The sequence below is a fragment of the Acyrthosiphon pisum genome, chromosome A1 (assembly GCF_005508785.2).
Source record: "Acyrthosiphon pisum isolate AL4f chromosome A1, pea_aphid_22Mar2018_4r6ur, whole genome shotgun sequence".
Lineage (NCBI taxonomy): Eukaryota > Metazoa > Arthropoda > Insecta > Hemiptera > Aphididae > Acyrthosiphon > Acyrthosiphon pisum.
Window position 1 is genome coordinate 136,351,747 of NC_042494.1, and position 17,690 is coordinate 136,369,436.

At 38.7% G+C, this 17,690-nt stretch overlaps 1 protein-coding gene across 1 annotated transcript; it reads left to right on the top strand.

The window, feature by feature from the left end:
* The first annotated feature begins 1,816 nt into the window (after positions 1–1,816).
* LOC100168140 (silk gland factor 3) lies at positions 1,817–6,930 on the top strand. Its single transcript, XM_003242789.4, has one exon. It carries the CDS (start codon positions 2,523–2,525, stop codon positions 3,840–3,842), a length of 1,320 nt encoding a protein of 439 aa, XP_003242837.1. The 5' UTR covers positions 1,817–2,522; the 3' UTR covers positions 3,843–6,930.
* The last annotated feature ends 10,760 nt before the right edge of the window (positions 6,931–17,690 follow it).

Genomic DNA, 17,690 nt, shown 5'->3' on the forward strand with positions numbered 1-17,690 from the left:
TTTAAAATAATTGATTGTTATAAGTTCGGATATCATAAAATGTTATGTAATAACAATTTTCGACGGAAGTGCACGAATAAAAGCTGTAAAAGCTATATGAAACTAGGTGTTCATCAACATTTTTATATTATGACTATTTCAATTATTATTTTGAAATGTAAAACATGAATTCTTATATTATTATAATTATTATTACTACCATGACAAAATATAAAACATGAATTTGTAATTTTATAAGTTTGAATTTAAAAAAAAAAGCGTGAAAATTGAATATATACTCCTGAAGTTGAAAAATATACTTAGTAATATATAAAACTTTATTATACTTTTTTTTTTTTACATTTTTATATCGATTACATCGATATTTTTGGGACGCAATTAGGTCATAAAAAAAGGTGTACTGGGACGCAAATCAGCTATGACCTTTTTGAACCTTTTTTTTGCGGGACGCAACTCACCTACTGATAATAATTTCGGACGCAAGTATAGTATGCTCCTATTTTGCCAATACCTAGTACATGTTTTAATATGAACGTATTTCATGTATATCTGAAAAACAGAAAGAAATAATATAATAATAGTAACTGATTTTTACTGGAGTAGGCGCCAGGCGGTAACTATCTATATAGGTATAGATGAAATAAAACGTATAAACCGCTGCTATGATAACAATATACAGAAATCAATCGTAAATCCGGCGAACTAGGTCCGGGATGTGCAAAAAATATCGTTGGTTTAAGTGGAAATGTGGAATAAACTAAAATTGCATTCGAGGAGTGTTTGAACGGTGCAGCATGTAGTTTAGCTCATTAAACCTACATACATATATACATTGAAAAAATATATACATATATACAACCTGTGGCAACTAAAACGCGGCGGATTTGCACCTGTATAATGATATTATGATATAATATGTGCAGTTGTGCATAATATACTGTAGCAGGTAGGTATGCATCGCGATGCATAAATCGTGGTATATACCACGATAAAGTGCATTAAATAATAGCATAATATTAAAATTATACAATATTATAATATTGGCAGGTATGCGATGCGGTATATACCAATACTGCGGCGGTATACCTTCATAATACCTGTACATTCATGGTATTATACAGATTACCTAACTATATCGAGTATACGGGCACCATCATCACGGCGATGGATTGCGTCGCGTGGGAGTATGAATCGCGGGGCAAAGGGCCTTTGGAAATCAATTTGGCGAGTGGATTGTTTTCGGGCGAAGACGCGTCGTCGGTCGGATCTGACGGACGGATGGAAAGGCGGGCGGGCGGGGGTGGCCGTAGGTGTTCGGCACGGCGATAATGTCGCGATAATGTATCCATTTACGTCGGCGCGCGCGCGCGCGGCGAAACGACGACAGCGACGACGGTAGACGGCCGACGGTGGCGCGGTCTCACGACGGCGGCACGACGGCCCCTCCGAAGCGGCACGACAATCAGTGACGCGCGCGCACGAACGCACACGAACGGCGGTCGGTGCGAGAGAGAGCGGCCGTTGTACATGCCGTTGCCGTGGCTACTGCGCTTGCCGCCGGGGCGCCCCGCCGACAGCTGACCCGGGCCCGTCCCCGGGTAGGCGGGGCTTGGCCAAGCGCTCGGGCCCAACCGGCGCGACCTGGGCGTGCACGCGCGACCGGCGGCGGGGGAAACTCCGCGGCGCGCGTCCCGCGGTCCCCGCCGCGCCAAGGGTCTCGCTCCCGCCGACCGCGTTCTCTCGCTCGCGCCCCGCGTCCCCACCACCAGCGCACTGCCGCGCGGCCGGAACGCCACCTCGCGCGCGCCGGCAGCCGCTCTCTGCGGACCTCCGCCGCCGATCAGTCCGTATACGTACTGCGCGCCGGCCGCTATGTGAACGGTTCACGCGCGTGTGTGTGACTTGTGTGATATTTTTTTTTCTCCCAGAACTCAGGCGACCGCCGCCGAACATTACCGCCGCACACCTATGACACTACGCGTCGTCGGTACGATAATAATATATTTTATTCGTTCGCAAAGCATGCACCACGCGATACGATAACAAATAATTATATTTCGATCGTCCGTTCGTCGTTATATTTTTTTTTTTTAGTTTTTACGTTATTTTTTAATTTTTTCGTTTATTCCGTTTTTTTGCGTTTTTCGCCTCGCTTCGTCATACCGCGAGAGACGGCGCCACGCGTCGCGATAAGGATTATTCTCGACCCTGTTTCGCGGTGAAAACCGAACGATAAAAAAAAAAAACCTGACAATAACAATATAATAATTATTATATTGTTATTCATAATATCGTTGTCGTAGTGGTGGTGAAAAAAAATCGCACGTCGCCGAGGCGTCGTTGTCGCGCGGACAAAGTGCGCGCGCGCCGCGCGTACCCACCGCACACGCGTGCGGTGCACAGTGACAATTTTTTTTTCTTCATAGACCGGTGCACGAAAAACGTTCGCAATTACGGACCTAACGATTTACCCGCGCAGTGTTCGGGGCGCGTCGGTTGAATGTGATTGGAAAGCGCGGGTGATGGCCACCACGTACCTGCCGGTTGGCAGTGGCGGCGGCGGCGGCGGTGGCGGTGGCCCCGGCTCCGGTGACCTGGACGGCATGGGCGGCATGTCGGTGGTCAATCAGCCGGGCGGCCCGTACCAGCAGCCGTCACCGTCGCCGCGCGGCGGCAACGGCCAAGACCACCCGGCCGGCGAGCTGAAGTACATGCCACCCGGGCAGCACCACCATCACCACCACCATCACCATCAAGTTCCTACGTCCCCGTCGCCAGTGTCGCTGTCGGCCGCGGCCAGTTGGGTGGACCCGTGGGCCGCGTCCATGAGCATGCACCAGCACCATCCGCACCATCCACACCACCCGCACCAGGGACTGGACATCAAGCCACCGCCAGACATGCGAGCCGTGACCGGCGGCGGTGGTGGAGGCGGTGGCGGTGGAGGCGGAGGCGGAGGCGCGCAGACCTGGCACACGGGGCCGCCGCCACCCGTCGTCTCGGCCGGCCACTACAATGGTAGCGGGTCCGGATCACCGCAACTCGGCCACCACGGCGCGTACCACGTGATGAACGGCATGCTGGGCCACACGCACCCAGCCGTCCAAATGCACGGCCACAGTCCGTCGTACCCGCAGCAACACGACCCGCAGTCGCCCGGCGGCGAGGAGGACGCTCCCACGTCCGACGACCTCGAGGCGTTCGCCAAGCAGTTCAAACAGCGCCGGATCAAGCTGGGCTTCACGCAGGCCGATGTAGGCCTGGCGCTGGGCACGCTCTACGGGAACGTGTTCTCGCAGACCACCATATGCAGGTTTGAGGCGCTGCAGCTGTCGTTCAAGAACATGTGCAAGCTCAAGCCGCTGCTGCAAAAGTGGCTGGAGGAGGCGGACTCGACAACGGGCTCGCCGACCAGCATCGACAAGATCGCGGCGCAGGGCCGCAAGCGCAAGAAACGCACTAGCATCGAGGTGTCCGTCAAGGGGGCTCTGGAGCAGCACTTCCACAAGCAGCCCAAGCCGTCCGCGCAGGAGATCACGTCGCTGGCCGACTCGCTGCAGCTGGAGAAAGAAGTGGTGCGCGTATGGTTCTGCAACCGGCGGCAGAAGGAGAAGCGCATGACACCGCCGAACACCATGGGCGGCCCGCAGGACGGCAACGGCATGATGGACGGTGGCCTGGGTGGCGGCGGCGGCGGCCCGATGGGCCACGGCGGCCTGCACCAGGCCTACCACCATCAGGACCACGTGATGCATGGCTCACCGATGGGCCCGCACTCGCACTCACACAGCCCGCCGATGCTCTCGCCGATCGGCAACCATCAGTCGCTTGCGGCCCATTAACGTTTCGCCCAGTGGGACGTTGAGTACTCACGACACCTGGCTAAGATGCAGCAACATCAGCAGCAACACCAGGAATGCACGTAGTACTGTTGTTTACTGTTTCGAACAACGTCTCGCTGAGGGCGATTTAAAAAAAATAATTAAATATAAACGTGTGCACGTCGCAGCAACAGCAACGGAGCACACGCACTACAAACGTGTGCTTATTTGCGTGGTTTTCACGGTATATCATGTCACATGACATGTTATATTTCGGGAGATCGTTGCTGCACCGCGACGGCGCATATTATATATTATTATTATTTTTTACCAATTCGACTATATATAAATATATATAAATATAAAATATTAATATTAATTTACAAATGCGGATCGTATAATATATTGAAAATTATAATATATATTATATGATTATTATTATAATATATTATAAGAGTAGTGCTCGCCGTAAAATGCACTGAAAAAATCGCGTACGACGGCCAAAGAAAAAGCGCATAACAAACATTACAATATAATATATAATATTTTCCGTAAACATTATTATTATTATTTTTTTCCAATCGTTATTAAATATATAGAGATGTGTGTATAATGATATTATATTGTTATTGTACGCAGTATATATAACGATGATAAAAGATGATGTCGATGATGATAATAATGAACGATGATAACGAAGATGATGATATATTATAATAATATAATAACGAAGACCATCGATCGGCATACCTACCACGCACGATATATTATTATTATATATACGTTCTACAAGACGACGGCGAGATGAAGGCTTTACGACCAGCGAGCAAGAAATCGTCTTCGGACTATATACGCGCGAGAAGTCACCGCGAGCAAGGGAAGTCACCTCGACCACAAGAAGTCATCTAGCTCGAAGAGTTACCGACCACGAGAACTCATCGAGCACGAGAAAGTCACCAACCATGAGAAGTCACCGACCACGAGAAGCAAGTACGGGAGGGACGAGCCATCAATCGACACACCATCTTCTGTCGCACTGTGATATAAATCGATTAATTCTTTTAAATTTGTTTGTTTTTTTCCGACTATAAACTATCTCCCCCGGACAAGTATATAACAATGATATACCTAAGTATAACTTCGCAGCCATGTACACACACACACGCCCACCCACACACCCACTTTACAGGTACTGTAGTTAGCGCCTATATAATATATATATATTTTATTTCCGTTTTATTTATTATATTATATACTACTAAACGCGAGCGCAAATTCTCCCGATAAAATCCTATAAAATTCTTCACGATTTTCTGATAGTTTTCCGCGTGACGTCCGAGCCCCCCTTTGCCCGACCACTATATATATATATACGTATAATGTGACGAAATTCCCCAAACCGCACTGAAAAACAACCGATCTCGACGCATATATATATATTATACGTAGATAAACGCGAAACGGAAACTATGAAAATAATATAACGGCGACGTTCTCAAACCGTTTACCCTGCGAGCATAATGATAGAATATAAAATTTAGGTGTCGTTTAGTAAATTTTTGTTTTTTGTCGGACTTTCTATTGATATTATATTATTCCTCGCCGGCTGTTCACCGCCTCAATTTTCCATCACAGCCCCCCAAAACACTTGTTCGTCGCGCGTTTACCTCCATACCTCGCGACCATATACCTAAAATAAATACACTTAGGGTACATCGTGTACTTGTAAAAATATTATACAATGTCTTTTCGGTCCATCTGCAGCCGGCACCATACCACACGAATAATATCATCAAAATATTATATACGACCTACCAAATATTATAAATAAAAAATTATATTATATATATTATTATTATCACCGTCGTACATACTCGCCTAGCTATATACGCGACGTATATTATGTATATAGGCTGCAGGTATACCCATATGATATATAGTAATAGTAATATACGAAAACCGGTTCGTTTCGAACGATTCATAATTTTTGTCCATATTTTTTATTTTTCTCCCGCCAGCTCGGTCTCTCGCTCACTCCTTTTTATTCGTGATTTATGTGACGGATGAAAAAAAAAACCGAAAAAGGTAATAATAAAATTACCCCGAAAATATAATAATAATAATAATAATAATAATAATAATAATAATAATATATATACATAACCCGGCCGGCAGCAGAGTATATAATATAATATAATATAATATATATATATGTACACGCGTACATCATACCCGCCGACATATATTTCGTGTGCGTATAATATATATAATATTATTAGGTATTTGTGTGTGCAAGTACGTACAAGACGCTATTTTTTCCTATATAATATATATATATATACTTCTTCTTCGTCTTCTCCTTCGCTTGTTCATATTTTTACGATCACCCTCTAAATATATTATCGGTCCGCGCGTATAAACATATTATAAAATAGCATATTATCCGAATAAATCAACCCGCCGCCGCCACCGCTGCCGTACCAGCCTTTATAATATAGACGATAATAATAAATTTCTATTCCATTATTACAATACACATAGGAAGGTACACATATACAACATTTAAAAAAACGTGTGTGTACGTATGTGTGCGGCGAGGTATATAAAAATATATTATAATGTGTAGGTATAATGATATAAGTGTTTGGATAATAATTATAATATATATATGTATATATAATGTGTATACACCGACACAAATTTTGGCGAAACGTCTAAAAATTATTATATATATGAGAAGTATATAGAAATTTGATACGGCGTGTTTCGGTCGATATATATATATATATCTTATATTATAATTTATACCTATGATATGATACCTATAACAAACTACTGCGTTATATATATTATATACACAATATGATAGTATTATTAATTACCTATATATATAGGTATGGATGTGTTTCCGCCGCGCGCTTTTGTATTTTGTAACGAATTTATCGAAAAATATTATTATTATTATTATTATTATTACTATTATTATAAGTGTATATACTTACCTATATATACGTACGCGCATATAATGTAATAATGTACAATATTATTGTGACGTAGGTGTGTGTATATGCTGTTTATCTCATTTTTTGATTATAATTTATTATTATTATTTTTTTTTTTTTGTTATTTTTAATGATTTATTTTTAGTTTTAATAATCGCATATGTCTACAATTTATAATATATACACCCTCAAGTGTTTATCGATAAATTTCAAAATTGTTATCCTAGCGAAAATTTATCTTTTTTCTTTCAAAAAACACTCAATTAGACGTTAATTAACATTCGAACATAAATAATAATATTATGATTGATATTACAATATATTATAATATTAGTAAGTATTATTATATATTTAATATCATTATACTATTATCATTATTATATTAATATTGTTTATTTTTAAAAAGAAAAGGAAAGAAAAGACGGGAAAATAATAATCGTAATATAAAATATTATATATGCATACATGTATACATTTAGCCGATAACAAAAAAAAAGTAAATTAAGGTACAAGATCTTTTTTGTAAATACGAAAATAGATGTGTAAATAAAACTGTGTAGTTAGATGAATATATTATCATTCACGAAATATATAGAGAAAATAATAAAATACACTTTTGGAACGTGTAATTTTTGTTTGTTCGTATATATAATATTATGTTTTTAATAAAAAATAAATTAAAAAAAAAAAACAATTGTGGAATTAAGTCAAAAAAACATTAACTGTTGATGTTTTTTTTTTTATTTATTAAATTTATATGTGTTGTATAAAAAAAAATGGGATATAAAAACGATTTGAAATAAAAATTTGAAAACAGAAAAACCAAAAGAATTTTTTATCAAAAGTTGTGCAGCTCTCACAACAGGGTTACTACATACTAGTATATTATAATACTATTGTTTAACGTGTGTATCACAGCAGTCATTGCTACAATACTACACAAACACATGATGTCAATTATGATAATGCGCATCGATCGAACCCGATCGTTCGTTCCCTTTATATGGTCTTAAAAAAAATAAGATTATATTATTACTATTATAATATATAGCAACGATACAATATAGGTATAATATGGTTATTTGGTTAAATACGATGAGTCACCTAGGTAGGTACGTGCGAGTGCAATAATTTAATGTATCATTCGTTTATATACACTGCAAAAACAATCAATTTAATCATTTCAAGACGACGTATAAACGACTTATTGCGAGTCGCGACCAACAACAATGCACGATAGTCGTAATGTCATTGATTGACTGATCGTGATTGAATACTGTTTATTATTATTATTATTGATCTCGAACTCGGTCTTGTGCAGCAGCAGTGATGTTCCATCGTCGGACTTAGGGTTCGTCGCATTCCGCGTCATCGTCGGACTTAGGGGTCGTCACGCGCCACGGGGGGCTAAGGCCCCTTCTACCAATTTACCAATAAATTGGCCTTTTTTTTGTATCGGTACAAATTATTCTAATATTATTTTATTTAAATTTATGGATATTACGTCGTATATTTTGATCATCACAGCATATAAAGTGAATTTAGACGATAATATTCAACAGAAGGAGATAAATTGTTTTTCCTTCATTCATTTGTATAATTATAATAATATCTCCATTCAATGTTAACAATAATGACTGAGGAGTTGTAACAACACCATATTATTATACTATGAATTATAGTGAATTATTATTATTGCATAATATGACATAGATTTGGCATAGGTAAATTAATTAATGACATAGCAAGGTAGGATAAATATATAGATAAACAATAATGAATAAGTAACTAAAATAAAATACATACAAGTAATAGGAAAAAAAAATCATTAGAATAAAATATACGAAAAGTAAAAATAAACAACTAAATTAGAGTCTATATAGGATGAGAGATGGCAGAGTGATAAAATGGTAAAACGGCTATTTTAAAATAATTGCTCTTCTAGCTTTTCCGACCGTAGAAAAGCTTCCACGGTATCTGAACTTTGTGGAAATGCCTCATTTGGTTCATGTCCCGTTCGAAAAGGGAAACTATCAGAATATAATATAAATGTATATATATATATAACAACTTTATTAAGCGGACTGCCCAACATGCGGGTTGCCAAAAGACACAGTATACAAAGTTCAATATTGAAATACATAGGATTGTTAAAAATTATAAAATTATAACATAGAGCTACTTGGTAAAAAAAAAAAAAAACGATTAATAATATGAAATACTTTTAGATTTGTTGAAAAAAAATAATATCCCATGCTGTATTGACCTACATGTCAAGAGTCTGTAAAGATCGTTTGGGGTCCGAATTTCCCATCTCGTCCCCCAAAATAAACTAATCCCGAATCTGTGTGACGACGTGGCGGACATTTAAAGTACCCTCGCCTGACCCATATAAACGCGAGCGTTTTGCAGGGGTGATCGTAACGCATATAATATAGGTAGGTGACGACTGTGTAGGTGCGACCTACAACTGCAGATGATGTATAGGTAACACGGAAAACCGTTGCATTACGCCCGTGCCAACATCAGCCCACTTTTCAGGAGAGTAAAATCAGTAAATTATACATAGATACTGCTGCGGGGTCATTCTAAATTAATCATCCGATGCTCCGCACCTGGCTTTCTGGGTCACCTGCAGCAGATTTTACGCGAAACGTGACTATACGTCTTCTTTTCGGGATAAAGACACTGTTATCACCTCAAACTCGTCACCATTATCACCACTGCAGAAGAGCTAAAACAATTACCACTGAGTCAATCCCGACAGATATAACTTTTATTATATATATGTATGTGGCCATGTAGGTACTGTTATAAATTAATTTGTAATGTTATTCTTTAAATCAATTATTATATTATTATATTTTAATCCAAAGCTGAATAATAAAAATAAATAAATAAAAAAAGCTGAAATCGGATGAACCGTTATGAATAACCAAATTTAAATGTTATTTGTTGACATATTATAATTAATATTATTTTTATGCTACAAAGGATATTTTCATATTTTATTGTAATTTAGTGTCAGTGTGTCACTGCGATGAATCATAAACATTTTATAGAGTATTAGTTGTCAACATGGAAGATATTATTTTTATAAGACAGTAAGTTATATTAACTGAATATCGTGCTGATGTTATAATTGGTAATATGTTTTCATAAAAACCAAAATTTAACATATCATCGATGCGGTTTGTTACTTTTAGTACGCCACAGCGTGAAGCTTTGTTATTCTTTATTATTTCGACTTGGCTATCACCGCATAGATAATAATATAATACTAATGTCTATTCGATACCCTTTAGGTACCTACATATAAAAATACAAATTATACTCTTATCTTACGACGACTACCGCGGTGATGGTTGTTTTGAGTATTTTTGGATATTATACTCATACCGCCGCCGAACAACATACAATTTTCATTCTGTTTATTGATGAAAATTTTGCCCATTTTGGTGTCGCGTTTGCGGTAACCACGATAATTTATCATACAAAAGTTTTGTCTGTCGACTATATATAATAATAAAATGCATTATAGACGATAGCTGATCCCCTCCGCTCGCTGCAGCTGTCGCTCCTATCGATTTATCATTGTCCGCACACACCAATCGATCGCGCGATACACATTATGCTTAGGTAAACGTTTTAACGCCACGATTTAGTCCGTTTTGAGTATTATTATTATTTTTTTTTTTTGATCGATAGCCGACGGTGATTATATCACATAATAGGTGAGGTACCCACTGGTCTTACGACCCACATAATTTTGTATTATTGTAATATTATCGTATATATGGCACTGCAATTGCACGCACCCGCGAAACTCTAAATAGGTACCCACCCACAACCCACTCGTCGTGTGCAGCTCACGATGACACGTCGTCATTAAGAGCGTAGGTACGTTTTCGCGACACAAATAAACCGATAAAACTATTTGGATTTTGAAGATTCCGATCGATCCAGTCGCCGTATTTATGACAATATTATTATTGTTGTCCATTATACTCTATACCTATACATCATACGCGTGGGAGGGACGTGTCGCACTTATATACCACCACAGCTGATGCCTATAGACCAGGTACCTTCGCTCGATGGGAACGAAGTGCCATCTCACAAAAACGTACGTATTTATACATCCTCAGTAGTGTGGTGCTCAGCTTCTTTGAAAAGGGAGGGGATACGCATTTTTAACTATTCTCAGATCACGTCGTAAAGACATTCATTGCTGTATCGTATATTTTATATATAAAAAATAATCCAAAGGGAGTGGGGGATATGACCCCCCTTCCCAACCACACCGCCGTGAGCACGTCCCTAATACTCTGGTACCTATATGCATGACGTGTCTGTTGACCGCAAAGAAATGCTTAGCGATCGAATGGGTAGGTATAATAACGCCGTCAGATCTATGTTCAGGTATGCAACCCTTTCGCCACCCGCGATGTGGGTGCGAATCCCGTCATCCACTTGTCCGACCACGTGATCTGACATTCTTAGGTGGGCCGAAAGGGTATGGAACTGATACAGTAGCGTAGCGAGGAATTTCGTACGGGAAGGGGAGGAGTTATATGGGTGAGGGAGACTTTAGGAATGGGAGATATATATGGTATTTGTAAAATAATTTTTTTTAAATATACCTAAGATTATAATATGGGCTAAAATAAACACGATCAATGGGCTTAAGGCTATAGCCATCATAGGTCCCGCTCCCCGTAGCTACGTCTATGGTGGGCTATGATAATACTGTACACAGAAGACTTTCTGTTTGCACACGATGAACTGAGCAAAGTAATAAAACAATATAATATTACTTACTTATTGATTTATAACTAGCAGGTTTAGGTATAATATTATATTTGTTTTATCAAAAATACATTTTTGACACATATTTTCGTAAGTTTTTAATTTTTATACGGAAAAAAAATGTTTATAATATAAAAATATAAAAGTTCTAATGTAATTAACATTGGTAGGTACCTGTATTATATTGCAACATCCATATCAAAACTTTGATTTTGATAAACGTGGTAGGGGCCGGGGAGGGTATATTTTTGAGTTGGCGCCAATTAATATAGCTAGTGACTTGTCGCACTATATATACAGTTGAATAGACAAAGTTTTTAGTGTACTATAATCAGAAACTTATTGTGTTTTTGAATAAATTAATCCACTCACATACAACTATACTACCTTATATTATATCCTCCATACTTTATACCACTATGCATTATATTAAATTATATTTTATGGTTTTAAGTTTTCGACCAATCACAGAAGCAAAACCAAACGTATCCAACTATGTATAAATTATTATCACCGAACGAAATTACAACCATTCTGCCGGAACTGAGGACCTACATTCCGCCCCTGGAGATCGACCAGGGTATATAATATTATCAGAACACACCGATTGTGGTACACTATAGTATGTTATCGATCGATATATATGCGCATTATAATCCAATAATACACTCACTTCAGACGATGGACGTGTGTCGGGATCGATCGACGTTTTTATTTTCTCTCCACGACCTGTTAAAATGTACAATATACCCATAAACGCGCATCATTATTATTATTATTATTGTCGTGCGTCTCTCCGCCCGAGGATTTATTATTTTTCTTTCGAAAATGTGTCGGATTATATTATTATACACACACACACACACACACACACACACACACACACACACACACATACACACGCCACGACATGACCGAGGTCCTTCGGGTGAGGTATTATATAATACGTATAAAGTATACCTTTATATTATTATATTATATATATATCGTGACCAAGGGTCGTCATCGCTCCGTACCACGTGCATGTTTATATATATATGCAAGTGGCGGTGGAAATTGTAGGTCTTATAATATATATATATATATGATATACTTGACAGGTCACAATAAATACGGTCGATCGTTCTTATATAATGTACAGAAACGGTCTTTTCACGGACGAGTAAAGTGTAGGTACATACATTGTAATAATAATGAATATTATATTCCTTTATCCGTCCTCGTAGTAACCAGCGCCGTACACAAAAAGGATTTTCGACCACTGACGACGATGTGCAGCTGACGCATTATTATTATACGGATCGTCGGCGCGACACGTCGCGGCTGTATCTGTGAACCCGTTACCGTGGAAAAATTTCACACGTCCGCCACAACAATTATAATGAGATATTATATTATATTATGCGATCATAATGCGTTTAAAATGGGTGCGGCGTCGCCTTTCTGGGTGCCGAATTCGGACATAAAATAACAAGTGTGTAGATATACTCAATGGTATCCGGTATCAGGTAACAATACGTACATTAATATAATGTAGCCACATAATATAGCCATATAGACGTGGACGGTGCACCAGTGCACTCGCCTGCAGTGAGCTGTTGACACGGTGCGGTGGACTGCAACTGCCAATTATTAAGACGTCAATATTTCATTCGACGCATTTACGATAAGGTAATATATATAATATGATTCTCGACAATATTGCAAATTTTAATTTTAAGACCTACCGATACTCAAATAGGTACTGCAAATCAACGCCCACGACTCTCGACGATCTTTTGATATCCGCCAGTATACCATCTGTACCTATGTATACATTTTGAAATTCGTTATTCATTTACATATTCTCGGTCGTCCGCAATCCATAATATATTATAATAATACGCTTCACATTATAATCCATCAAACCGACACAAGCTCGCGGTACTGCAGATATTCATCGTAACCAAAATTGTTTTTTTTTTTTTTTAATAAATTCTGGTACCTATCCATTTTTATTATGTCATAATAAAAAAATTAAAATAATCTACCTCTGCTCTACCGTCAGCATCGGGTACGATCCATAATATGCATTTACGCCAATTGCCGTCATAATAACTTGCACGCGCAGAAGAGTAGTTATTTGTGACCGGACTGCAGCAGAGACCACGACGATACAAATGCGAAGGTTTTATAGATACCTAGGTACTCGTCTCGTATCACTACGCCATAATATGGTTGTGAAATCAAAATAATATGTGGATCGGACGAGGGGCGGCGATTGAGGAAAAACCGTTTGTAATACGTATATCATATACATAATATGTATTATATATAAATATATAATATCATCATTTTTATATAGAATATTATATAGTTTAGTTCGTGTGCGAAAGTGACACTGTACTGTAGCGCCGGGCCGAGAGAGCCGACTGAGCTGCAGCTGCAGCCAGCGACGTCCGCTCGGCGATAATATATTGTCGTCGTCGAAAAAAAACTATGTTTACTCGGCCGGGCGCGTTAAACGAAAACAATAATAATAATATGATGATGAACACGATGAAAAAAAACACACATGCACACGGACGTACTATAATATAATACCAGCTACGGTATTTTATACGGGTTTTTAATGGGCTAATAACACGGTGGTTATAACACACACACACACACACACACACACACACAATATAATGGATAGGTATGATATATATAACGAGCCGGAAAGAAAAAGTAAATTAATTCGACGTCTTCCCTCTCGTCTCATTATTCGTTCTCTCCGACCGCCATCGCTTGTCGGCGTATATTACGATATTCATTAGGTATCGCCTTGATATTAGGTAGCAATGTTAAAAGTTCGCGAAGTAAACCTTAGTGAAGAATGAAGACGACTGTATTATATCAATTTGTGAAAGTGGAAATATTTTGTTTGCGTTCGGACGCGTGTGACGAAAATACAGCGACATTTGAGAGCGGGAATAAAATATATAGTACAGAGTGCAGACCAACTGGAAAGAGGCGAAGACTACCGCCGAGGAAGCGATATGGACGAATCGGCGAGCAATTATTTAAGTGATGGAAGGCCAATGCAGTATCGGTGGAGGTCATAAGACTCTTGAAGAGTTATATAATATTTAAAGTTGGCTTAAGGTTCACGCAGGGTTCGTCGTCGATTCTTTGGTGGCACGATTAAATATTTACCTAATTTTTAGCCACTCCGTTTTACACGTCGTAGGTACTATATTACATACAAGTAAGGTTCAGTGGTGCGTGGTGGACTGTTTGAAATATATTATACTCAAATCCCAAACGTATCTACTTATATGTTACGTTTACCCGCATGCGCACTCAATTTGTAGATATTCAATTCACCGCGCACTACATTTTGTTCTTAAATTAATATCTATATTATGTATGACTTGATAAGGCTAATGTGCTGTACCCATATAATCATATTATAACAAGACGTTTACATAGAAACTTGATACATATATATATATGTATGTCGTAGGTATATATGTTGAAGTTGAAGAGTAGCGTATAGATAATAATAATAATATGGTATACCTTTTCGGTTTCACGCACCTCAAAACCACGGTCACCGCACGCCACTTACTTAGGTTATGGTAAATGTAGGTATATAGATACTTATACGCGCAACGCTCTGAGGCCATACGTTAAAAAAAAAAAAACAATTATATATTTGTATATTTTTTTCATACTCGCACGTCGTATTCGTCGACATATTATTATACAATATACCTTCATATATATTATTATATACGGTCTCGACCTGCGATGGCTATCTGAGCAGTCGTCGTGGAGGTACCTGCATCTGTGCATAGTGTCTCGTGTGTGCAGTCTGCGAGTGTGGGTACTGCTGCACCTGCCACCCTGAGGACGTTTATTACGAGATATAATAATAACTATTCGAGACATGTGCACCGATATCTGTGCCGCAGCACGCAATCCGGGACGGGGGGCGCGAGATTTGGTTTTTTTCCCCTCAAAATTATTAAAATAAAATAACGCATAATAATTTATAATATATAGGTAAGCATGGGAGGGGGTACATTGTGAAAATCCAAGCGCGAATATGTCATGGGATGCCGTGACTGCGTCCAGAGTATGTAATACGCGGTAGGCGTACAAAAATATAATACATTTGTTTTTATATTATTATTATTGTCGAGTCGCAATGTGAGAAATGCAATAATATTATATTATATTAGGAATACGCAACGGCGTTTTTGAAGCACCTCCTCGTCTCTTTATATTATAACAGTATTCGTCTTCCTCTTCAGCACCCGTCATAGGCACAACTAGACAACTACAGTCCACCTAACAAGACTATTAATTTAAAATAACCCTCAGGGATCGATATGTATGTAAATAAATAAGGGGTATTTTTTTTCTTTAGGGGAGCTAAATCGGAGTAGGGCGCTAAGCCCTCGTTATCAACCTCCCCCTCCATCAGTCGGCACCTAAAATAGGTTACTATAAGCCTAACCTCAGCAGTCGTGCATTGATGACCCTATCGGCTTATATGGGTAGTACCTATGGTATATTAGGTAGGTACCCATGTTATGTACGAAGACGGCTGACTACAATTAGTGTGACGATGGTGGTAGAAAAAAAGTGGAAAGAAAGAAAACATCGTAACTGATCATGACGATTATGATAATTAATGATGTAATGATGTTATACTAAAACATCGCAGGCGTTTAGGAGTAAGTACGCCACACAACAACAATAATAATAATAATAGGTTTAGGAACTCGACGAGTGTACCTATATATTATTATGTACCGTTTCTCGCGTATCGAATTATTAATATTGTTTTTTAATGTATTCCGAAAACGTTGTTTATTTATTCAGTCGCGTTTATATATATATTATTTATAAATATAATATATACATACACTGCACGGGCGCCAGTGTGAAGGTCGTTTGAATAAATCAACGGAATTACACATACGTCCAAATATTATTATTATAATTTTCATTACCATAATATATATCGTTGACCTAATTAGTCGGAAAAAAAATGGGAAACAAATAATACACACTGCTATGATAGTATAGTGGTAATAATACTAATAATAACAATAATATAATATATGTATATTTATACGACGGGGAGAGAGCGCAAGTCACCGGGAGACTACCGCCGCCGCCGTCGCCACCGCATATAAAATATTACAATACCGCAGCACTGCAACCCCGCTCGGAATCAATTGTTTAACACGCGTATATTCACACATCGTGGTATTACACACACTTATAAGCACACGCACACACACACACACACACGCGTGTGTGCCAGACAAAGTACTATAATGTTCTGACGATTCCTCCACTGCACTGAGGCGTAAGTATTTATAAAAAAAACACAAAAAAGCGTTATTTAATGTATTATATGTTTTTTAGCTGCACCGACAATACCTACCTAGGATTATATACCTATAGCCAGTACCGGATTAAGAACAGGTGCCGCCGCCCTAGGCCCTTTTAAATATGTCACCCCTACCCCACAAAAAAAAATTAGTATTAATTATTGCTAATAAATTAATTTCATTATAAACAAATTAGGTCAGTATAGGTAGTAATTATAAACAAAACAAGTAATTATAAATTCTAATAAACAATAATACATTTATTTTTCAATTATTCTTACAAAATGTCCAGTCCCCAAAAAATTGCCGACCTCGGCCTGTAAATCCAGCCTTCCTTACAATAGCTGATATATATTATGTACCTATGTGCTGCAGTCTATTACATATTTGAATCGTCGCTCGTCGTGTAAAGCTCGTATGGCCAACCGCGGTATACCTTGGTTGTGGATGGGGTCCTGCAGAGTATATCTAGTCATTATATTATAATATAGTATAGTATAGTATAGTAGGTACATATTATGTGATACACGAATATCATAGGTGCCTACCTATATCGTTATTATAAAAGTGACGCCGCCTCGCGTATATTATAATATACGATTATTAAAACAATTTTTTTCCGTACCGACGTTATAGGACGACCGCGGTGGAAACAGGTTAAACAATATATGCAAACGTCCATT